A 25304-nucleotide genomic window follows, 5' to 3' on the forward strand; every position below is an offset into this window, starting at 1 on the left:
TTGCTTTGCTGCATACGGTTGCATTTTCTCTATGTTGCATTTGGTGCTCATCCGTGGACGCTGGTCATCTTCCTGCAGGTGCGGTGCGGCTCTGCATCGCGAGCGAGTGTGGCGTTGTGGTGTGTCTGTGTGGTGCTATCGCCTGGCCGGGCGCCCGGAGCGTGAGGAATGCGCATCAGCAAACTTCCAGCCAGCCAGCAACTTGTCGGCACAGTAACACTCCTGCTCTGCCGCTGCAAAACTGTTTGCTGTCTGCTTGGGGTACGGGCGTCAGCTGCACCCTATGGGACCTCGCCAACCTGCCTGAACCCTGTCCCATCACACACACATGCGAGATATTAAGAATGCGGATGTTACAGAGGGGACAGTCCCAGCACCTGAAGACGCCGAGCCATCACATGCTATCAGGGCCCAACTTGACTCCACCAACCCCGACTTTGCTGCAAACCCTCCCGCGGTCAAAGTCCGTGTGACTCCGCGCACAGTGAGTCCTAGCCAAGCCTCAACCCGCCAGAGCCCCACCGCTGTGCCTCAACGCCACAAGCCTAGGCACAGGAGTGCCGGGAAACGTCTAGGCCGCAGGACACACGCACAGCGCACGCACTAATTGATATTAAGAGGCGGATTGTCAATGTGTTTTATTGACCCGCGTGCAGAAAGCGTACGGTATGCATGCATGCTGACATGCTAGGTAGGACGTGGGCGTCCTAGGTGTGCTCACCCGGTGCAGCCACCCCTCAGCCCTCTAATCAGCCCGGTACCAGCTAGGCAGCCACCCTGCTTCGCCTTCTTGGCTGGCATCGCTCTTGCCATCCGCAACGCCGCATCCTTTCTCCTGCCGTCTCTTCCCTTTTGCCCTTGCCCGTACATTTGAGGCGCCCGCGGATGCCTGGCTGCGTTCCAAGTGGGCTCATTTTGTGGGGTTCGTGTTGTCGCAAATGGCAAACTAGTCGCGCGCGAGCTGGTACACGTCAGCCCTGCCCACCACGCCATGGACCTAGACCAGGTGGTGTGGGTGGTGGTGTGGGTGTGGGTGTGGGTGTGGGTGTGGGTGTGGGTGTGGGTGTGGGTGTGGGTGTGGGTGTGGGTGTGGGTGTGGGTGTGGGTGTGGGTGTGGGTGCGGGTGTGGGTGTGGGTGTGCGGGTGGCATGATGGTAGAGCGGGGGTAGGCTTGTGGAGGTGGGATGTGGTGGGATGTGGTGTGTGTCGTGTGGGCGCGGGTTGGGCCATAGACCTGGACCTGGCTGACCTGGCGGCCTGTTGGCTGCCTGTTGGCGGACACGGCGCCAGGGGCGTCCAGGATGACCAGGGGTGTGGCCGTGTCCCCCCTGTTGTCTGTGTAGCTGCATCGGTAGTCGCCTGCACGATTACGGTGCCGTGCCAATCCCTTCCCCTCCTGCCCCGACCCCCGGGGTCTCGGTGTAGAATAAATCACTGACCCCACCCCCATCTCCCGGTGCGCGGCCTGCACCCCATGCAGCAGTGCAGCTCATGTTGGGTCGGACGGCGGCCTCAGGGGCCTCTGTGTCTGAGGCCGTGACGGCGCTGGTGGCCCAGGTCCGGGAGAACGTGCGGCTGAGGTGGGCCTTCCGAGTCGACAGCGGAGGTAGGCGTGAGCAGACACTTGGACCAGCGTGACTGTGTGGGAGGTGGCGGCTATCAGCACTAAGGCTCATCCGCTCCTTGTTCACCGCCCTTCCTCCCCTGGTCCGCCCCATTGCAGCCGGCGGGCTGGTGCTCTCCTAACTACAGCGAACTGAGCTGTGATCGAAGGGCCATTCTGGCCGTACGGCGCAATCTGCGTTTGGGTTTACAGCGGACCGCAGGCGCACGATGCAGGGCAGTTGGGAAGGGCGGTGGGTGGAGGGGTAGAGGGGCCTGGAGAGGGGGGCGTGTGGAGAGCTCTAAAGCCCCAAAAGTAGCTAGATTGTGGGTTCATTCAGTGCTGCGGGGACAGACGCGCATGATGGCGGGAGTAACGTGACACGCACGGCCAGAACGTGCGAGGTGGCTGCTTGGTCACTGGGGCCTTCGCTCCGTATTGACACGACCATTACAAGGTTGCGTGCATGTGCTGTGCCATGTGATCGCTGGTATAAAGAAAGGTATTGGCGGAGATGTGTGGAGGGCACGGGTGCGCAATGCAGAACCGTGTGAGGTGGACCATGGCATCTAACGCTGCGGATACGGTAGGCTGGGCCAACACCAAGCCAGTGAATAATGTGCTAACAGCATGACGTGTTGCGTTTTTTCAAGCACGTCAATGTCATGAAGGTGAAGGCAAGCGTGCTGTGGGGGAAGTGGGTTAGCGGGAGGCGCTGTGGGCTGGCTGGGGCCTGGGGGACAGCAGCGCCACATTTGGTCGTGGCATCGAGATTCAGACGTTCATTCACACGTCAGCTCAGCCTGCCTGCCTCGCTACCACCGCCGTGGCCGATTCCACTGCCGCCGCCACTTCCGGCGCCACCCCCAGTCCCCCACCCAATAAAGAACACATTGCAACACCAGAACAATCTGTCTCTTAATATGTCGGTGTTGGTTAAGGATGCGGATTACAATTGAAGGGACAGCCCGACAAGCGGGGGCACGCCGTACCCACGCCGCGAAGGGCCATCTGCGACCCAGAGAAACAACACCCGCCCCCTGGTTGGCTGCCGACCTTCATAGTGTTACGCACATGAGTCGAAGCCAAGCCGAAGCCCGCCAAAGCCCCACCGCCACGTAACACCCCTCATCTCGTTTAGGTCTTTTGGCGGCAGCACCAACGCACAACAAGGCGCGACAGGCCAGAGGTCTGCCGACATCCCCATCAAACGCAAGCACCACACATTTTCTCGTCGGCGTCACAGACGCGCAATGTCTTGGCCCGGAGGCCCATGTCCGGAAACGTCGGTGCCGAGGCACCATAAAGGAAACCGAGCCGGAAACTGACCAAACCACCAGTACACCACAACACCTCGCCACAAGCACACCGCCCTCCACCCGCCCCACCAGCGAACTAGACCGACCCACCAAACAGGCACGCGCGCGCCCGGAGGCGAACAGGCGCACCAGCCGCCCGGGCGCCCGGGCAACAGCCGCCCGGGCACTCACAACCCGACACCCGGGACTACCCGACCAGCGTCATCTGCTGCCTAACGGTCCCTGAACCGCCATGCTACGAACGGCACCCGCAACCTAACTATCTGCTGAGCCAGCAAGGCCGCCGGTGGAGACGACGGCGGGCCAGGCGGCACGAGGAGAGGCGCCGAGGAGCACCACGGAACATCGAAGCTTGCGCCGGGCCACGAGCGACCACCAGGGCCACCCGTAACCTGCACACACGAAACCAAAAAGCGACCACAGAGCAGAACGAGCGCGGCCGGCCACCCAGACGGGGCCAGCCGCCACAGAACGCGCAATGCCGAAAACAGGGCGCGACGCACCCACCCAAGGCCGAAGCCATCCAAACCAAGTCAGAACCAAGTCGTAAAGCCTCACAGAGCCCGCAAAAGGCTACAAAAAGTTAGTAACGAAAGCCAAAGCCGCCAACGAAAATGTTGTGCGCTTCCTCACGAGCCGAGGCTCGTAAGGCTAGGGGCTGAGCCCTAGAGGCTTATGTGTTATTGTGGCAGTAATTAGGACACGCGTCTTGATGCGCTCCTGTCATTTTCTGGCCTTAAGGTTAAGGCATGGTATTGCGCTTGCCGTACCGTAGTGCTATAAAGGTTTGGGTTTTCAAAGTTCGGCGATGGTTGCCGAAGTTGGGCGCCGAAACAATTACAATAGTAAAGATTTCGCCGAAAATTAATGTCACTCGCACCAATTTCACCAGCGTGGCGCGCGCGCAGGCGCGCGCAAGGAAGGGGTGGACGGGTTTGACACGCCGTGCCTGACCTTATCTCCCGCTCATCCAGTTGCGCTGCTTTACCGGACGTGGCTGGCACGTCAGTTTCAGGGGTTGCAGAGGTTACAGTACCGGTACCGCATCGTACCACCGTAGTGCTGTACGGTACGCATGCAGGGCACACACAGGGCACACACAGGGCACAAACAGGGCACACACAGAGCAAGGGCAAGCTTTCGAAGCGCGTGGGCAGGGGGGGGGGGGGGTACGAACTAAACCCCCAGACCCCATGTCCCAAAAACTCCCGACCCCCCCTCCGGACCGACCGACCGACCCCACCACCGTGCAACCCCTCAAAACCCCCTCAAAACCCTTTGGTTTTTAGCCAGGTCGGTGTCAATCGACTGCTCTCGGCGAGCTCTACAATTGTATACCTCCGGTTCAGCTGGAGGCACAACTTGACTGGCAGCCATGCCACACTTGTCCATGTGTCCATGGCCGACCACCGACCCTTCTGTCAGACTACCGGGGCGTGCGCTTAAGCTGACAATTGCGCTGTACATCTGATGTTTGGGATTGTGTGCCGGAAGAGATTGGTCGACTTTCTCCCGGGATCATGTGAAGAATCCCGGGATTCATGTCACACTCGATGGCTGCACCGGGTGAGCACACCTAGGACGCCCACGTCCTACCTAGCATGTCAGCATGCATGCATACCGTACGCTTTCTGCACGCGGGTCAATAAAACACATTGACAATCCGCCTCTTAATATCAATTAGTGCGTGCGCTGTGCGTGTGTCCTGCGGCCTAGACGTTTCCCGGCACTCCTACGCCTAGGCTTGTGGCGTTGAGGCACAGCGGTGGGGCTCTGGCGGGTTGAGGCTTGGCTAGGACTCACTGTGCGCGGAGTCACACGGACTTTGACCGCGGGAGGGTTTGCAGCAAAGTCGGGGTTGGTGGAGTCAAGTTGGGCCCTGATAGCATGTGATGGCTCGGCGTCTTCAGGTGCTGGGACTGTCCCCTCTGTAACATCCGCATTCTTAATATCTCGCATGTGTGTTTGACGCAAAATGTATACCGTACCGTGCATACAGGCACTCAACCATCCATACGGTGCCAGCACCAGCCCTGCCTGCCTGAAAGCCTGCAAGTCTTCATATACTCGCATACCGACACTTTAATGGCAGCTACAGCCGCCGGTCATCATGTCCTCAGGGCCCGCAGCCGACTGCAACATGCTCGCAGGCCTGAACTGCACCCGGCAGTAGTGCAGTACGGTGCACGCGCATTGCTTCTGCTTCACACCAGGTGGACCACGTACGGTACCATCATCACTGTCTACAGTTGTGCAACATGCACGGTGCTGCATGCTGCCACCTGCACCGCTGCTTCCTCATGTTGCAACTTGCCGCTCCGCTTGCTTGCGCGAGTACTGCCGTTTCCAATGCTGCTATCCAACGAACACATGTTTGGCACGAGCATTGTGCAACTGCCTGAGCCACCCTGTGCTTTGCAAACACAAGCAAGGAGCTTGGAACAGATAGAGGCATGGGCCATGCATTCCTGCATGGCATGTGCGAATGCAAGTAAGTAATGCCCATTATTGCCATTCCCGCAGCAGCATACACGCACGCCGGTGTAGCCTATGCGTCATTACTTGTGTCCCAGCCCGTGCGCATTGCTTAATTGCAGGTATACGGAAGCCTCGCATTTATGTCCTACGCGTCAATTGTGCCACCGGGCGGCACCTCCAAAAGCAGGGCACTGACGGTTGTCAGGGGTTTCTGCTAGCCTTTAACCGACCGACCAAAAGTACTGTAACATGTTGCACTTTCTACCCGCCCATGCACATCCCCTGCATTACCCCCCACACACACACACACACACACACACACTCCCTCCCTCCCTCCCGTCCTCGACCTGGCCATTCTGGGCCCCAGCCAACCCCACGCAACCTGTTTGCAGCCATGCTGCAGGCATGTAATTCCATGCCACCGCTACAGGGTCGTGCATGTGCCCCTACCAAAGAACCAGCAACTTGTTGCAAGCAGCACCTCCTAATCCTTTTTCTAATAACTGCTCTGGTGCCACGTCTGCTAGTGTGCGCGCCACTCATGCTCGCGTGCCCATGCGCACCGCACCCCCCAGTTGTGCAGTCATCACCCTTTTATGACCCTTCACAGTGGGCCCACCACTACTGCTGCCATTCTGTCCTTCCTTCTCTCTCATCCATGCCTCCCCCAGCAAGTCAGCGATGTCTTGGTGCAGTAACTACAGCGTTATAACAGCCGCACCTTCATACCGGACTACGCAACCTGCCCCTTGCCTGTCCCATCGCACCCACGCCACTCCCAGCCCACACCCGCAACTTTCCCATTGATCCCATGCGCTCCCCACTAGCTCACGCCCTTTCCAGTGCGCCTACACCGTCCCCACTGCGTCTAGAGCTCTCCACGCGGCCCCCAACTCCGGGCCCCTCTACCCCTCCACCCGCCGCCTTCCTTGCGGCGTGCGCCTCGCGGTCCGCTGCTAACCCGAACGTAACCTCATCACAACGGCTAGAATGGACGAGTGAACACAGCTCAATTCGCTATAGTCTAGGCGGTCAGGATACAGGATTCTCATCGTGCCCTCTTGGGAACGGTGGAAAGCTCCTGAGACCCGGGTTCGAGTCCCGGTAGCGAAATGCTCACACAGACAGCTCGGCTTGTGCCGAGGACGAAGGCGTCGTCATCGTATAGTGGTTAGTATCCCCGCCTGTCATACTTCAGCCCGCGGGAGGCCGGGGTTCGATTCCCCGTGACGGCGTGAGCCATTTTGGTGCTCACACAAGCCGGCGCTACAAACATACCGGCCTCTGTGCGGAGGCCATCGTAACATGCTCGAGGCTCACCCATACCCGCACAGCGCGTCCAGTGTAGCAACAGCATCGCATTACTGCCGCTGTCACTGTTGTGACTATATGTGGCGCGCCCAGCCCGGACAACCATACCGGCGTCTGTGCGGTATGGAGGCCATCGTAACATGCTCGAGGCTCACCCATACCCGCACAGCGCGTCCAGTGTAGCAACAGCATCGCATTATTGCCGCTGTCACTGTTGTGACTATATGTGGCGCGCCCAGCCCGGTCCGGAGCGCCCTAGCCCACACAGCGCAGGAGCAAAAGCCTTGGAGTCGGAGGGCATCGATCCCCCTACCTCCCGCAGATTGCAGGCGCTCAGCGTCAGATGCTAAGCGGGCGCTCTACCATTTGAGCTACGACCCCAGATGGATGCACTAGCCGAGAATCGAACTCGGGTCTGGTCCGTACTACACCAGACGACCAGGCGCCTGATTTGGCAAGGACCTATGCTACCACTATACCACTAGTGCTAACTGATGACAACTACGTCTATGCACGCTTTGGACTATACAAACTATGTGCCCAATGTTCTGAGCTCTGCTGCAATTGGGGGGCCGCTAGGGAGGCGCGGGGCATGCACGGCAGGTTGAGGTCTGCTACACAGGAGGACGGGGCCCATTGTGGGTGAGCTGTGCAAGCTGGGCGGCCAACACATGGCTGATATTCTGTGCTGTCAACCCGTGCAGCGCGATACAGAGCTCGCCCACCCCGGGGCACATTCAGTGCGGCCGCAGCCACACAGGGGTAGGTATGCGCCCAACCGCTTGCAGCCCGACTCGCACGGTACTAAAGCAATGCAATGGCACTACTCATTATGCGCTATTGCACGACTCGCGCAGCAAAGCTTACGTGGGCAGGTGCAGGGCGCAGGCCGTCGCCCAAGGATTGAGCGAGCCACGTCGGCGTGCAGCCGGGTTCACGCTCCGACACGCTCTGACACGTCGATGTAGACTGCTGGCATTCATAGCAAATATGTGATGTGCTAGCCGCACGCAGGGGCGCGCGGCACGAGTCGGGGCCGAAACCGGGGCATGCGCTCCCAAGGACCGAGAAATGAGCGCGTGCAGTGACGTGACTGAAGCTTGCTATCGCCTAAATACCACTCAGAGGTGCGCAGGGTATCAAACACTCGCTGCCAGCCGCTCGGTAGCAACGTAGGTTATTACAGTCGATGCGAGTGAGAGCCGGCAGCAACAGCAGTGAACTGCAGCGAGAACAGATCTGTGTGTCGGCATGTAGCAGTTGCGCAAGTAGTGAAGGCACAACGGTAACATGGAATGTGCCGCGGATGCGGAATCCACACACCATGCGTGCGCCACTTCCATCATGCCGCCGCTCGGGCCCCCGGCCCCGGAGGCTCTTGAGCCGATGCCCTCGCCAGCTACACCTGCCGCCCTCCCCTGCTGCGCCCACGAGGCCCCACATCCACCTGGCGCTCTGACAGCGCTTGCCCCCGCCTTCACACGCGCGCAGAAGCAGGGGCTAGGGCTTCGCTGGATGGGCTCATGGGCTCGCGCCCCCACTGGACCCCACGTCCCCACACGCGAAGCTCCCTTGCCAGTTGCCACACAACACCCACCGCGCCGGGGGCCAGAAACCTCATATGCACCTTATCATTCCTTACAGCACAAATAAAGACTGAGTGCTTGCGCAACGGCTGTGCTGTCCGCTACGCGTACATCCCCGCTCTCTCACAGCACACAACTGAACACAATGCTTGTTGCAGGCCATGCATCAACTGTCTGCTGCCCGTGAAATGCCCATGCCCACAGTATGCTTGACACTAAAAGTGCCACATCAAACATACACCATCAACATACACATCATGAGTTTAGGGCCACGCATGCACCCTTGTTCAGGGCGCTCCGGTTCTCCTCGGGTTTGCATATGGGTATAGGATTCAAGCAACACAGAGACTGTAGAAAGGGCCCCCATCAACAACGCAACACAATTCAAGACGACGCCACAAAGGCACAAACAGCAACGAACAGCCGATCCTGACTAAGCTCCGAAACTTCTGAAGCACAGCAAGTTAGAACAACCGATGCCAAACTCATACTGCAGCAACTCCATAAGGCTGCTGCTACCCAGCTGCTGCGGGGCCCTACCTGCCAGGTGGCGGCCGCGCAGCCACTGCAACGCCACTGTGTTGCCGTGGCGCAACACCGCCCGCTCCTCCGCGGGGGTCAGTGCCTGCACTCGTGAGGCATGAGGGAACCGAAAGGACGGAACCGGAAGGGGAGCCGTCGTTCATGCCCACTTGATCCGGTGGATACCGCTATGTGCGTGTGCTTTATGTGTAGCCCGCTGGTAGCACATCCGTGCCTGTGCCGCAGCTGAAAGGCGCGTGCCCACCGCGCGCGCCCTGACATCCTTTCCCCGCGCACCTGCGGCCTCCTGACCGCACGCTGTGGTGCCGCTGCTGCACCCCCAGCGGACAACCCGCCGATGCCTCCGTAGCGTAGTTCACGGCGAGCTCGCGGTAGGCAGGCGGGCACGCTGCCCGCCGCCGCGGCGGCGTCGAGCGCTTCTGACATGGGGGTGCAGCCGGCGTATGCCAGTGCCACTTCCAGGCTGGCGGCATGGCCAGAGGATGCCGCGTAGCACTGAATGCCGCGGCGCTGCCTGAGGCTCAGCGACCGCCAGGGCTGGGCCCGGCTCCAATAATGCGCCACGAACTCGCGGCCGGGCCACGGCTGCTGCGCGATGTGTGTCTTTCCCTCTCCCCACCTATGCGGCGGGCCGATCGTCAGCGTCTGGAATGTCGAGCGCAGCGCATGATATGTCTCGCGCTCGATCACCTAATGGCCGGTCACGACGGGGTTGGGGTGCCCGACATACCCAGCAAATTTCATCTTCAGCTCTAGAGTGTCGCTTTCGAAATGCTTGTTGCTCATCGCTGCAGAAGTGCCCGCAACTGCTGTTGCCCACGATATGGACTCGCGGAAGTCGCGCCATAGGTTGCGTCAGACAGTGTTGGAAGGTAGATTGTGCTTCTATGGTTGAGGATACAACAGAATGACTGAGGACTCAGCCTCCCACCAAGGGTGCCCTGCCTCCCACGCCTCCGCACCCGTTTCCTCCTCCTCCTCTGCGCTTTGCACGTGCGCACGCTCCAATTGTGCCTGGCGGCCCGGAGGCCGGAGGAAACTTACGCACATGCACATCTAGCCAGTAGCCACCAACGCAACCATGCGCGATGCAGCACAATCACATGGCATGGCGGCCTTCCCTGCGGCGCGGGAAGTCCTGCCCCTTAGCTTCATACGCCGCAGTACCGCGCAGTCAATCTGTCAGTTATCCAGTCGGTCAGTCAGCCCGTCAGTCAGCCGCACGCACCGCACACACGCCTCATCTAGTAGTCTCCTCACTTCCACACCACGTTGCCGAAGTACGACAGCGCGGGCACGCCGCGCACTTCCAGGTCGCACAGCGGCGCCTTGATCAGCTGCGGCAAAGCCGGGGAATCGGGTGGGGGTGATGAAGAAGAACAGGGGGTGATGAAGAAGAACAGGGGGCGCCACAGTCAGCAGCGCCCCGGGCACGGAGGAGGAATCAGTTGGTGAACAAGGGGCGCCGCAGGAAGCCCGGACTGCGGTGCTGTCACCTAGCCGCGCTGCCCCTCCCAGACTATCCCAACGCCGCGTCCGACATGCCCCGCAGGGACACGCGCGCGCGCGCGCGCACACACACACACACACACACACACACACACACACACACACACACACACACACACACACACACACACACACACACACACACACACACACACACACACACACACACACACACACACACACACACACACACACACACACACACACACACACACACACACACACACACACACACACACACACACACACACACACACACACACACACACACACACACACACACACACACACACACACACACACTCGCAAGCACGGACGCACGCACACTCGCAAGCGTGGACGCACGCACACTCCCAAGCACGGGCGCACGCACACTCGCGAGCACGGGCGCACGCACGCTCCCAAGCACGGGCGCACGCACACTCGCGAGCACGGGCGCAAACACGCACCTGCAGCGACGCCAGGCCGTCCGGGCCCGTGTCCTCCTCCAGGTGGTGCAGCGCGCGGGCCTGCGTGTGTGCGCGCCAGCAGCGAACCCAAGCAGCTAGCAATTGCGACTTGTGGAGCAACAGGTGCACGAGCACAGCAGCGTCTGTCACACTATTACGGTGCACGTTGTCTCGCATGCAACGCTGCTCACGATACCGTACGGTAGTGGCGCTAGCAGGGTCCATCCAAAACATTCAAATACCCACCTGGTCTGCTCGGCGTGCGGTCAGGAACTTGTCTGTTGCGTTGGCCTGCACCACCTGCGTACGGCAAGGCGAAGAGGCGGGGGCAACTCAGCAAACACGTGCCAGATGTCAGTGTGGAGCAGCAGCTTGCCCTGCTTGTGCCAGGCGCCCATGTGCGGAGTGGAGTTGGCCCAACCTGGTTGACGATGATGGTTTTGAGCGGGATGCCTTCGTGCTGCAGCGCCGACGCCAGCCTGCGCGGAGGTTTTTTGTTGGTGGAAGGGGACGTTGTGAATACCAGCCCAAGCTAATATCAAACGCAATGGGGGGGGGGGGTTTCCGGGCATGGCCAGTTCGGCAACGGAAAGGTAGCATTGACACAATGTTGCACAGGCTGCATACTACCAGTATCCACGATCGGGAGTGGCCATATCCTGCACATGTTGCCCACGATGTTTCTAACCCTATCCTCACTCCCGGGGTCGCCCACTTGCCTGCAGCTCTCAGCTGTGGCCATGACGGTGGGAATGGTGACAATGATGAACTCGGTGGTCTGCTGGTTGCGGAACATCGCCTTGGCGTCCTCCATGCTCGCCTGCATACACACACACACACACACACACACACACACACACACACACACACACACACACACACACACACACACACACACACACACACACACACACACACACACACACACACACACACACACACACACACACACACACACACACAGACACACACATAAACACACACACACACACGCGTGTTACCGTGCGTTTGTGAGGATGTATGTTCAATACGACACATGGGCACCAATGAATGGAGGACATGAGGCCGTGGGCCTGCCCGCAGCAAAGCGCGTGCTCAGTCGAAGGCGGGTTGCAAGGTCCTGCTCCTGCTGGGCTTGTCTGCATCCACGTGCAGCTTACATGCACCCATCGGCACACAAACACATACGCCCCCCCACCACCACACACCGGCACACACCGGCACACACACACACACACACACACACACACACACACACACACACACACACACACATACACACACACACACACACACACACACACACACACACACACACACACACACACACACACACACACACACACACACACACACACAGTGAGCTCGACTACGACCAGCGGGCGGGAATACGGGAATTAGGCGTACTGGGTAAACGTTGTTTAGCGCGCCCAGGGTGCGGAGCATGGACGCATACAGGTGCATCGCGGGGTCAGGCCGAATGGTCGCCCGTGGGGTTACAGGCTTATCGCGGGTAAGTATGACTACCTGGATGACGACAACCACGCGACGCTCGGTAAATTGGTAGGTATGAGTAAGTAACTCCGGCGTCGTCTGGGCGGGCTTTCGTTTCGTTTTTTAACACACACACACACACACACACACGGGCGCACACACACACACGGGCGCACACACACACACACACACACACACACACACACACACACACACACACACGCGGGCACACACACACACACACATACACACACACGCGCACATGTACGCCCGCCAGCCCACCCACCTGCAGCGCCTCCAGGCGCTTCACCGCTACGTCCTCCTCTCCCGGCTGGCCGCCGCTGAACAGGTTCTTCACGGCCGAGGTCGCGGCGGACAGCTTCTGGCGCAGCCGCACCAGCTTGCCTGCGGGGGATGGGGATGGGTGGAGGGTGTGTGTGGAGGGTGGTGTGGAGGGTGGTGTGGAGTGTGTGTGTAGAGGGTGGTGTTGAGGGTGGGTTACAGGCATGATTAGCTGAAAGGGTGGGTGGGTGGTGTGGTGGATGGTGTGAAAGGACGAGGGGAGCCCGAAAGCGTTTGGTAGGTTGGTGGCAGGAGGCGGTGGCTGGAGGGGTGAGGTGGTGGGGTTGTAAGGGGATGGCAAGGTTTTTACACGCACACACGTTTTCTCTCTCGCTTCAACACGCGCTCTCCAACAACTGTGCAGGCCGCGGGCCGCCGCGCTCACCGATGGAGGCGTCTAGGAAGTCGGGCAACGACAGCAGGCGCAGGGTGTGGCCAGTGGGGGCGGTGTCGAACACGATGCGCTTGAAGTGCGAGTACTCGGGGGCCTTGAGGAACTGGACCACCTGTATGTTTTGGGAGAGAGCGTGTGTGTGTGTGTGTGCGTGCGTGTTTCTTGAGTGTGCAAGTATCACCTTGCGAAAAGAGCACAAGGGGAGGAACACACGAAGGCATGCTCGCGCTGTGGTGCGCGATGTGTGTGTTAAAGAGCACAAGGAAAACGTTGCGCAACGACAGTGCGATGTGTGTGTGTGTGTGTGTGTGTGTGTGTGTGTGTGTGTGTGTGTGTGTGTGTGTGTGTGTGTGTGTGTGTGTGTGTGTGTGTGTGTGTGTGTGTGTGTGTGTGTTAAAAAACGAAACGAAAGCCCGCCCAGACGACGCCGGAGTTACTTACGGATACCTACCAATTTACCGAGCGTCGCGTGGTTGTCGTCACCCAGGTAGTCATACTTACCCGCGATAAGCCTGTAACCCCACGGGCGACCATTCGGCCTGACCCCGCGATGCACCTGTATGCGTCCATGCTCCGCACCCTGGGCGCGCTAAACAACGTTTACCCAGCACGCCTAATTCCCGTATTCCCGCCCGCTGGTCGTAGTCGAGCTCACCTATAAGCATGGGAATGGAAAGGCATTGGGCGGCAGCACAGAAGTGTCACGGACATGTGAAATGGCAGCGGTGGAAGAGGGCGGCGTGCAGCAAGCAAGCTATCTAATGTCCTAACACGCATCCCAAAGCCCACCCACTAACTATGCCCGTGAAAGGGAAGGAGTCTGGGGCCGCGCGGCTGCAAATAGCGCCCGACTGCATGGGGCGCATGGCGGGCGGCGGTTGTAGAGACGCTGGGTCGGGCTGACTCGGCTGGCAGGAAAGGGCGTGTGCCCGTCACCCCCGTACCCGCGCATAACCCGTATCCCGTATGTGTGCGCAAGTGTCAGGCACAGGCTGGTGTGTGTGCGTGTGACGCCATGGGCTGGCGGGAGCTGGCCTCCCGCTCCCCACTCCATGGCGGCACCGAGGCTAGGCATGCTCGCGGCCGCAGTGGCCGCGTCGGTGGTTGGGGCAGGCTTGGTGCGCGGGCGGGACAGGCAGGTTGGCAGACCGCGGCGTTACAGCGGTGCGCGCGACGGCGACCACACTCAGACCCCAGGCGCAGCGACAAGGCCCACGCTCCCGACACGCCCACCCACGAGCAAACCCTCACAAACCGCAGACCCCCCAGACCACAGGAGACACCCCCACAGACCGGCGTTACCCGCCCACCAGCAAGGACCGCACACCCGCACACCCCACCAGCCCGGGTCGCGCAAAAGCTCACACCAACAGAAACACAAGCAAGTACAACAAACCCCCACACACGTGCACTCAGGCAACCCAAACACCCGTGTGTGTGTGTGTGTGTGTGTGTGTGTGTGTGTGTGTGTGTGTGTGTGTGTGTGTGTGTGTGTGTGTGTGTGTGTGTGTGTGTGTGTGTGTGTGTGTGTGTGTGTGTGTATGCATGAATCACTACCGGTAGTGGCGTGTGCGGCAAAAACGCCGCACGCGGGGGAGAAACACCTGCCCAGCCGCTTGTGTAAACCCCAGCCCCCAGCGCACGGTTCCTATCGGACGTCAGCACCTCATACTTATGTATGAATCACTATGTTCTCCGTGAACGGCTGACCCCATCCCCCAGCCTCCTTCCCCAGGCCCTCCATCACATGCCCACTCACCCAGCCCCCATGCATCTTCCCCCCCCCCCCACACACACACCCCACGCCCCCCCATCACGCACGCACCCACCCACCTTGGCGATGGCAATGGCCTCGTCCACGCCGGGCGGCGGCGTGTCCAGCAGCTCGCCCAGCTGCAGGTCCTTGAGCTGGTCGCTGATCACACCCAGGCCAAGACCGTCCAGCGTCTGGGGGGTAGTGGGGAGGTGGGGAGGTGGGGAGGTGGGGAGGTGGGGAGGTGGACAGGTCGGGAGGTGGACAGGTGGAGGAGGAAAATTCATGATTGACTAGCAGCGCAGTGTAGCCAGGTTAGTTGGGGTCGCCATTCACCAGCAGATCCGAACCTATGCCCTTCCTGCGCTTCCGCCTAGAGCTGACTTGGGTACTTCTCGGCGTACTAGTTGCTCTTCAATATGCATGTCCAGCCAACGACCAGCGCATGCCCCCCCCAAAATTAAGTCACAAGCATGAAGTGCCGACATCCAAATCCGAATCGAGCAGGAACATATCGGGCGGGGGGACATAGTGTGTTGTGCGAGGCGGCGTGCACGCACTACATGCAACGGGGCGGCCAGGACCCGCCCACACACGCGCACACCCATTCATCCATACATCCACACACAAACACGCGGCGGGCTGTCGTTTCGTTTTACAGCACAGCCACACACACACATACACGCTCACACACACGGCCCCACCTCGTTCAGCTTCTTGCCGCCGTCGTCCGCAAGCACCGCCCGCAGCTCCGCCTTGGCCTGCGAGAGCGAGGGCGAGGGGGTGGGGAATGACAAGGGCGGTGGGGAAAAGGCGCCTGCAGCTTGTCCGGCGATGCAGCCGATGCAGCGCCCGTGTCACGGCAACACCCAGCGCACAGAACGCGGGGAACCCCGCGCCCTCGTCTCCGTTTACTGGGGAAACTGTACAACAGTGGCCGTACACAGCCGTACAACACACGCACACACACACATACACACGCATTGCTGCATCGCATACACAAACGCGCGCGACGCAGCACCGCACCTGCTCGGGGTCCAGCTGCAGGCCCCACAGCGGCAGCTCGTCACCCAGCGGCGAGGTGATCTTGACGGGGCTGCCGCCGGACAGGTCCTGGGGGAGAATGGCGGGGTGTGGGCGGCAGGATTTCATTCATGACTAGTTAAGGAAGTGGCGGGGGTGGCGGCACTGGGGTGGCGGGGTGGGGGTGGGGTCATAACGATGGTACAACGCACGCTCGCATGCTCTCACACCCCATCACAGCCACAGCCATAGCCACAGCCGCAGCCGCAGCCGCAGCCGCAGCCGCAGCCGCAGCCGCAGCCGCAGCCGCAGCCGCAGCCGCAGCCGCAGCCACAGCCGCAGCCACAGCCATAGCCACAGCCGCAGCCGCAGCCGCAGCCACAGCCGCAGCCACAGCCACAGCCACAGCCACAGCCGCAGCCACAGCCGCAGCCACAGCCGCATTGCTCGCACCTGGTCGAATGCGTCGCTCAGGGAATGGGCGGGGTCGGTGGACACCACCAGGGTGGGCAGGCCGTCGTTGGCGAAGTGGACCTGCAGGGTGGTGGTGGTGGAAGGGGTTACATTGATGATTATTTAAGAAGTGAAGGCGTCGCCAGGAACAGTAGTATAGCAGACGCGGGGGTGGGCGGGGGCGGGAGTTGGGAAGTTGGGTTGGTGGACAGGTAGGCTGAGCCGGCCAGGCTGGCGGCGACCACTGCGTGCCGGCGTGCGCCTCACACCCTGATTTCCCCCATACCCTGCGTGCGCTTCACACCCTGCCTCCCTCACACCCTGCCTCCCTCACACCGTGCCTCCCTCACACCCTGCCCGCGCCCCCGCCCCTGTCCCCGCCCTACAGAACCGCGCCCCCTCCTCTATCCCCAGGAGCGCTCACCGCCAGCGATGAGGAGCAGCTGGTCTTGCCCACGCCGCCCTTGCCGCCCAGCAGGAAGAACTTGCGGTCGGCGCCTGTGCGGGCGTGCGTGCGGGAGGGGTGGGGGCAGGCCGGGAGGGGTGGGGGCAGGCCGGAGGGGTGGGCAGCGGGTTGGGGGCAGGCGCAGCGGGGTGGGGGCAGGCAGGAGATGCGGGCATTGGGCGGGGGCAGGCAGCGGGGTGGGGGCGGTGCGGGCAGCGGGTTGGGGGCAGAGTTACTAGGCAGCAGGGGCAGGTCCAGGGGCAGTAGGGGCAGGTCCAGGGGCAGCAGGGGTTCAGGTGGCTGCGGTAGGGCCGCTGTGGTGGGGGAAGCCGTAGGGCGGCGCAGGACAACACGCGAGCCGTGCCAGCCGGCCAGTGCTGTGGCGTCACGTCCACCGCAGGTGCTCACCCCGCATACGGTGCCTGCGGGTTTCTGCCACACCTCCTTCCCACGCCTCCCAGCCTTGTCCACACACGACGTACAACACAAACACTCATTCACACACACGCAACCTCATTCACACACACGCAACCTCCCATAATTCCCAGTCTCGCCCACACACTGCACACATCGTGTGTGCTAGGGAGCACAAAGGAAAGCAGCACATTTGTTCATCTACCCACCCTGGTTCATCTGGTCGTACACATCCTTCCACACCACGTTGCCAAAGTAGGACAGTGCGGGCACGCCGCGAACCTCCACGTCCACCATGGGCGCAATAACCTGGGGGGGCGGGGGGGGGAGAGGGGAGGCGGGGGATACTGGGTAACAAAATGGGATGTACGGCTGTGGCGTACGGCAGAGGGGTGGTCCGGTGTGGTTTGGTCCGGTAGAATACGACATCTTCTGGTCCGGTATGGTCCAGTCCGGTATGGTCCGGTGTGGTCCGGTCCGGTATGGTCCGATATGGTATGGTCCGGTATGGTCCGGTACGGTATGGTCCGGTACGTTCTGGTCCGGCGTGATATGGTGTGGATGGGCACAGGCTAACGGCTGGCCACCCGTGTCTACACCAGACGGTCGAGTGGGCAGACAGTTGGGTAGCCCTCACCCGTACTCCAGCAGGTACTCGCCCTGCCCATCGCCCCTTTGCCCCCCTTTTCCGAATTTTTCATTGGGCCCGGGCACATACTCCCCTCCGCCCCCCCCCCCCACACACACCCCCATCAACCTACTTAAAATAGTCGTTAGACAAAATGGGAGAGCAGCAGCAGCAGCCTTCGGCGGGTCTACGCGCTGGAGCTGGCCGCTGGATTTCACGGACATCGGTAACAACGCGTCTACGCTGCAACTGTACCTGCCTACGACTTCACTTCTTAATTAATCATGAATGTAACCCCCCACCCCACCCCACCCCACACACACACACACACGCCGCCGCCCCCGCTGCAGCTGCACTGCCGCTGCCCCCCAGCTCCTGGCACCTACTGGTCAACGCGAGGTAATCCCCCCATCAACCCCCCCCCCCCTCACACACACACACACACGCCCCCCACGCTGCCGCCCAGCCCGCACGCTCCCCTTGCCAGTGTGTGTCTCACCCACCTTGCGCAGGGGCCTCAGCCCTGGGTCGTTCGCCACCATCTCCAGCGCCGCAATCTGTTGGTTGTTCGGGTCACACACCGCACTGTAAGTTGCCCGGCAATCGCACCACTAGCGCTAGCAGGAGCCGCGTTGCAATGGGCAGTGCCAGTGGAGAGCTTCACGGTTGACCGAGACTGCAGCAGTGCCATTGCAGCCACCGACGCCACCCCGCTATTGCAGTTCCGTGTGCTTACACACATACACCCACACGCACAACAAGCACACACACACACACACACACACACACACACACACACACACACACACACACACACACGCACAGCAAGCCCACACATACGCACCTGGTCCTTCATCTTCATGCGCAGGTAGGCGTCACCCTGCGTGGCGACAGGGCAGGGGACGAGCGGGGCGGGCGGGAGGGTGGCGGGTGAGGAGGAGGGGGGCAGGGAGAGGGCAGGGAGAGGGCAGGGAGAGGACAGGCAGGGAGAGGGCAGGGAGAGGACAGGCAGGGAGAGGGCAGGGAGAGGGCAGGGAGAGGGCAGGGAGAGGACAGGCAGGGAGAGGGCAGGGAGAGGGCAGGGAGAGGGCAGGGAGAGGACAGACAGGGAGAGGGCGGGAAGGGGGCGGGCAGGGAGAGGGCTCACAGTCGCAGCAAGGCCGGGCGCCAGGGGGAGACGCCGTGCGCGGGGGAGGGATTGCAAGGATGTTGGGAAAAGCGGTACAGGGGGAAGGAAAGGCCGATAGTCGGACGGCAGATAGACATGCACGCATATGACACGGCAGGACAGGTCCAGGGGCGGGCCGCAAGCCGTGGAGGCGGGAGGCGGGGCGGGGGTTAACTTTGAACCAATCCCGTAAGGAAACAGAGGCGGGGCGGGGTGCACTACTGAGGCGCCCACACACACCAGCCCGGGGGGTTGCATGGGCACATTCAACAAACGCCAGTGCCGGTGGCAATGCGCCACACACGAGCGGTGAGCACACGTGACCACGCACGCGCGCATCGCACAGCCACATACAGACAACGCCAAACATACATCATTGTACACACAGTCATACACACACACACACACACACACACACACACACACACACACACACACACACACACACACACACACACCTGCTGCGGTCCCACGATCTGGTTCACGATGATGCGCTTGCAGGGGATTTGCTCGGCCCGCAGCGCTTGCAGCAGCCTGGCGGCGGCGGCGGTGGCGGCAGCGGCGATAGTCAGCAGTAGGATACCGTAGTGGCAGTGACAGGCTGCGAATGGTGCTCGTGCGGGCCCAGCGCTGGCTCCAGTACGCACCCATACCCACCCCTACACACACGCAAAACACACGCACACACGACACATACGCTCTTTCCTCATACAATATACTAAACACGGCCGATGCAGCCACTTCCCCCCTCCTCCTCGCTCTACTGCGTTGGTTTTGGTTTACTTTGGGCTGGTACTTACAAACCCCCCCTCCCGCACCTGCTGCTCTCGTTGACTCCCAGGTAGGTGGGGATTGTGGCGATGATGAACTCGGTCTGGGTCTTGTCGCGGAACAGCGCCTTCACCATGCGGACACGCTGCTGCAGCAGCTCCAGCTTCTCAACCGCCTCGTCCTGCAGCAACGGCGGTTGGGCAGCAGCAGTAGCAGCAGCAGCAGTTAGGCAGCAGCAGCAGTTGGGCAGCAGCAGTAGCAGCAGTAGCAGTTGCGCAGTAGAAGCAGCAACAGGCGTAGGGCAGGGAAGGATGGTCGGTGTGGTGATGTGATGACGACCGACAATGAAGCGGTGATCAAGTCCACTCCAATCCGGGTGTTTGCGCAATGCTGGAACAGCACTCAGGCCGGGTGGGCGCATTGGGCACGGTGAAGAACAGAAACAGCGCAACCGGTGCCAACCGGCCTCCCCGCCTCCAGACGTCAAGCCCCACTCCCCAGCTGCCGCGCTGCCACACTCTCTCCCACGTCTAGACACGCCGCCCCGCTGCCGCGCTGCCGCGCTGCCCCGCTTGCCCCCCCCCCCATTTCGGCTCTCGCCCGCACCTGGCTCTCGCCCGCTCCGAACAGGCCGCGCACGACGGAGGTGGCGCCGTTGAGCTTCTTGCGCAGCCGGATAACCTGGGGGAGGGGGTGTATGTGCATGATTACCGTAATTCAGGATATGGCAGACCGTAGGCAACTTGGCGGGGAATCAGGGATATATGTGGAAGCAACGGAGCACGGGCAGCGGCATCGACATGGACAGGGATGGGGCAGGAAGCAGGGGCAGGGGTGGGCAGGTACCGCACGAGCAGGTGGAACGGGCCCCCGGGTGAGGGCAGGCGGGAACACAGATGCGCACAGCGCTGGTTGCTGCCGCGGACTCGCAGATGAAGCAGCCAGCTCGTACTCAACACCGCTATCCTTTGTGCATTTACTGAGTACACAGTCATGAATCCGTTATTCTTTGTGCATTCACTGACAACACAGTCGAGACCCCGCTGTCCTTCGTGCGTTTTACTGAATCCAAAGTCAAGACCCTGTTGTCCCCGCTGCGAGTACACAGTCAAGAATCTGTTATCCTTCGTGCGTTCAACCCGCTGTTGACTACCCGTACTGCCAGGAAGTATTTTTCGTAATTCGTTTTTTGGCGTTGAAAAAAACTTAATTTGGAAAAAGTTAATGATAATTTGCGTTCCAAATGAAAAAAACTCAATAGCTGCGGGAAAACTGGGGTTGCGCGGGGAAGGGCAGCGGGGTGGGGCACACGCGTGTGTTCCGAAGGTCACACACGCAGAACCACACGTTGCTGGATGCACCCGATCATAGTGCGCATTGGACGGAAATGGTCGGCTGCTGGGCCAGATAGGTCGGAGAGCTTGGAATGGAGCAGTGGGAGTCGTTTCCCTATGGCGCACAGTACCGTATGCTGTCTAGTGGGGCTGCGCCGGCGTGCGGTGGGGCTGTGCCGGCGTGTGGCAGAGCACGCCGGCGCGGCCTCAGTATGTGCCGAAAAATTCCGGACTTAACTTATCCCACCCCAACAAAAAAAGTTATTCAGAAAACGTTAAATATTATTCCCTGGCAGCCGAAAAAAACTTAGCACTGGAAAAAAACTTCCTGGCAGTACGGGTACACAGTCTAACACCTGATGTTGACTACACAGTCAGGACCCGCTGTTGACTGCACAGCCACACGCACCTTGGCCAGCGACGCATCCACAAAGTCGGGCAGCGCCAGCAGGCGCAGCGTGTGGCCAGTGGGGGCGGTGTCGAACACGATGCGGCTGAAGCGGGCGTACTCGGCCGCCTGCACGAACTGGACCACCTGTGGGTCGTGGAGCGGGTGTGTGTGTGTGTATGAGTTAGGAAACATGAGAAACGCAAAACGCGTGTGCGTGCATGTTGCGTGTTTGTGGTACAGAGCAAACAGGTACATGCACGTAGACCGTGTATGCGATGCGACGCAACTTGTGCATGAGCGCAGGCGGCCAGTGCGGGGGCGGCGGCATGTCAATCAAACACACACACACACACACACACACACACACACACACACACACACACACACACACACACACACACACACACACACACGCACACGCACACACACACACACGCTCACACCTTGGCAATGGCCACCGCCTCATCCAGGCCTGGCGGCGGCGTGTTGAGCAGCTCGCCCAGCTTCAGTTCCTGGAAGGAGGGAGCAGGGAGGAAAGAAAGCAAGTCGCGGTAAGCAAGAGCGGCGGGAAAGGGAGGGGGAGGGGGAGAGGAGGGCTACGCCTACGCAACCACCCTGCCTTGGGCCGGCCATCCGCGCACGGCACCGTATTCGCCCTGCCGGCCGTGACCGCCGCACACCATATGTAATCAACCACGCACACAAACATAGCGAATGCGATCATCAACCATAGCGACCATAGCATCGGTTGTTCTCGGATCAACACACACAGCCCCCCCCTTTTATGTTCCCTGTGCTCCTTAACACACGCCCGCGCCCCCACCTTGAGCTGGTCGATGACAAAGCCCATGCCCATGCGGTTCATGAAGTCGCTGACCTGCGGGGCGGAGTGGTGTGGCGTGGTGGAGTGGAGTGGTGCGGTGTGGTGTGGAAGAGTGGTGTGGAGGAGTGATGTGGAGGAGTGATGTGGAGGAGTGGTGTCGTGCGGTGCAGTGTGCAGTGGCTAGGGTGCGGGCTACAAAAACCGGTCCCAGTAACGTTTGGAATACATACATGGTGTGGTGTGTGTTTGTGTGTGGGGGGGGGCGTAGGGGGCAGCAGGTGGCAGGTGGTTGCTGCAGGCCGCGTGGCAAATGGACACGCGACGCGGCTCCATTCCCGCTCGGCCACCCACAATGCTCATGTGTCATGGTCGGGAAACCAAGCACGGTCTATGTGGGCTGTGCCCCAGGACCCAATCCAATCACCCAGCTTCCCTGTACTATCCCAATCCCAACCCTCACCCCACTACAAACCCCGCTGGTCCCCCGCTGGTCAGCAAGCCAGCGCTCCGTCGCCGCACCGACTGCAGCTTCCTGCTGCAACGCACCCTCAACTTATCATGCCGGCATGCGACCATGGCTCAGGCCGCACCGCCGCACCGCCGCAACACACCGCCCCGTCACCCACTCCGCAACACCCCACCCCGCCACCCACCGCCCCGTCCCACCCTCTGCCACCCACCCGACACCCGTGCCCCCCACCTAGCGGCCTGGCCGTGGGGCATACATTGTAACCTCCGCCCCCCCACTGCCGTCTTCTAACTGGTCGTGCCTCGGACACCGCCCCGCGCCCATGTCCAAAAACCCTGTGCCGCCACTTCCCGAACCCCACCGCGCCCCATCACACACCACATCCCACCACACACAACGCCCAACCACACATCACGTCCCACTCCACCCCACGCCCCACACCACATCCCACCCCTTCGCTCCAACGCCCCACCTGCGACGCCGCGCTGGGCCCCCCCGCCTCGCCGTCCTGGCCCGCGCCGCTGCCCTCAAAGAACTCGCGCTTGGCCTCCTCAGGGTCGATCTCCAGACCCCAGCTGCGGTTGGTTGGCGGTTGGTGGGGAGGCGAAAAGGCGGGACGGAGGTGAGGCGGGCAGCAGTGAGGCGGAGGTTGGTTAGGTTGCACGAAGGATACATTGCGGGTCGGCTGTGTGCTCTGCGCGGCGTGGGCAGCGGCTGACCATCCCGAGATTCCATTGAACTGTGGTGCGGCACACCCACAAGCATGCACCTGACTCCCCACACTACCCAGTCATTAGGCCAACACCACTGCTACTGCCGCTGCCACTACGGCACGGCCGCCACACGCGGAGTATACCCACAGCGGCAGATCGGTCCCCTGCAGCAGCACAGGCCTGCCGCCGCTCACGTCCTGCGGGGGGGGGGGTAGGGGGGGTTACAATCATGAGCAGTTCAGAAAGTGGGACGGGCGTGACGGTCATGCAGCGCGGCGGTTCCCGACTTGACTAGTTGGGCTAAACGCGATGACGCACAAACGTCGCAGCTTGGCACACGCTGGGGTGTGGTGTTTTGTGGCTGGGACCCATGCCGGGCCCCATGCCATGCCATGCCCCTGGCCGGGTGCGCGGCGAGGTGGCAAACCACTGCTGCAGACACGCGGCCAGCCCGTGTTCATACACCCATTGCTTGAGGCCAATAAGCCACCAGCCGCCCAGGCGCCCAGCCAGGAACCCAGACCGCTAGGGGCGTCAATCCACGCACCCACGCAGACATGCACACATGCCGCGACGCTGTCGTCTTGCCCACACGGCGTCAACCCTTCAGCCCCATGTGCATTCCTAGCAGACGCAAACACACACACACACACACACACACACACACACACACACACACACACACACACACACACACACACACACACACACACACACACACACACACGTGTGCCTCCGCACCTGAGCCAGTGAGTCGCTGAGGGAGTGGGCGGGGTCGGTGGACACCACCAGGGTGGTGTGACCCGCCGCCGCCAGCTTCACGGCCAGGGAGGCGGACAGGCTGGTCTTGCCCACGCCGCCCTGCGCTCGGTCGGTTGTGCAGTTGTGCAGGTGGGTGGGTGGGTGGGTGGGTCGGTGGGTGGGTAAGTGGGGAGACAGGCAAGTGGGTGGATGGGTGTGTGCACTGGGGCCCGTCCTGGACATGTGGGTTGGTCTACGCCGATATGCACTCAAAGGGCAAGGTTGTGACTGCATCACCTCCGCTCCCATTTGGGCTGGTCCTGGGTGACCGATCTGGGTTGTTTTGGGCTTTCTAATTCGCCCCGCCCCAACCTCCGCGCAGCCCCCACCTTGCCGCTGATCATGATGTACTTGCGCTGCTGCCCCGCGGCCAGCTCCTCAAACACGCCCGTGGCGTTGTCGGGCGTCACCACCGTCGGCACGGCAGCGCAGGGCGCAGGCCCACGAGCAGGCAGCGGTGCTGACGCGGCGGAGGTGGTGGCGGGCAGGCGCGGGTGTGGCTGCGGCGGCAAGGGCAGGTTCGCGGGTGTGAGCAGCACAAGGTGTGGGCAGGTTGTGGTGCGCTTGCGCGGATGGCAACTGGCGTCGGCCGCGCTGCTTGGGCCTTGTCTGTTAGCAATCGCGACGTAGTGGCCCGTGCGTATTGGAAGCTTCACACGGACCCTAAACCCTCGTGCCGCAGGTGCTGCAAGCCAGTTTCCGGCAGGCCAGCGGGAGGAAAGGCAGCGGCAGGCGCACCAAGCGCGACCGTGCCACGCACACCCGGACACCCCGTAGGTGTGGACAAACCGCCGCCCCAGACCATCAATTGGCATTTTGAAAGCATAATTTGTTTGACTGAGCAGCTTGTGGCTTCGCTAGGTGCACGGAAGGCGATCCTCGCTCGCGTCAGCTTCCAATTGCCGCACCTTGACGCTTGATGCCGCACCGAGACACGCGAGAACTCCCAACGCCAATGGTGAGCCGCTGCAAGCCCGGGAAAGCAAGCGAGGGGCAACGCGTCCAGAGGCATCCGCGCACGTCTGTCCGCGCGCGGACCCCAGCCGATTCCCCGAGGCTAATGCCATTCTACCAATCCAGAAGTTGATGG

The 25304-nt window shown here is 61.3% G+C and overlaps 2 protein-coding genes across 2 annotated transcripts; both read right to left on the bottom strand.

The window, feature by feature from the left end:
* Positions 1–7879: 7879 nt before the first annotated feature.
* On the bottom strand, positions 7880–9405 carry CHLRE_05g243358v5 (uncharacterized protein). Its single transcript, XM_043062449.1, has 2 exons — positions 9117–9405; positions 7880–8922 (listed from the first exon to the last, which is right to left on the bottom strand). Exons 1-2 carry the CDS (start codon positions 9311–9313, stop codon positions 8916–8918), a joined length of 204 nt encoding a protein of 67 aa, XP_042924947.1. The 5' UTR covers positions 9314–9405; the 3' UTR covers positions 7880–8915.
* A 174-nt stretch (positions 9406–9579) lies between these two features.
* On the bottom strand, positions 9580–24714 carry CHLRE_05g245158v5 (uncharacterized protein; the record flags this gene model as incomplete). Its single annotated transcript, XM_043062491.1, has 25 exons — positions 9580–10177; positions 10799–10858; positions 11045–11098; positions 11220–11277; positions 11518–11618; positions 12579–12697; positions 13020–13140; positions 14862–14975; positions 15486–15542; positions 15808–15894; positions 16258–16338; positions 16682–16755; positions 17326–17425; positions 18248–18301; positions 18589–18624; positions 19371–19446; positions 19731–19864; positions 20290–20364; positions 21427–21552; positions 21852–21920; positions 22232–22285; positions 23173–23275; positions 23561–23610; positions 24155–24274; positions 24544–24714. Coding segments are annotated over 25 exons (2175 nt in total), but the record flags the coding sequence as incomplete, so codon positions are not given.
* Between the last annotated feature and the right edge of the window lie 590 nt (positions 24715–25304).

The sequence above is a fragment of the Chlamydomonas reinhardtii genome, chromosome 5 (assembly GCF_000002595.2).
Source record: "Chlamydomonas reinhardtii strain CC-503 cw92 mt+ chromosome 5, whole genome shotgun sequence".
Lineage (NCBI taxonomy): Eukaryota > Viridiplantae > Chlorophyta > Chlorophyceae > Chlamydomonadales > Chlamydomonadaceae > Chlamydomonas > Chlamydomonas reinhardtii.

Bases quoted from the DNA above. Each gene is read 5' to 3' on its own strand.
- CHLRE_05g243358v5 (XM_043062449.1), bottom strand. From the start codon at position 9,313: ATGCCGCCAGCCTGGAAGTGGCACTGGCATACGCCGGCTGCACCCCCA.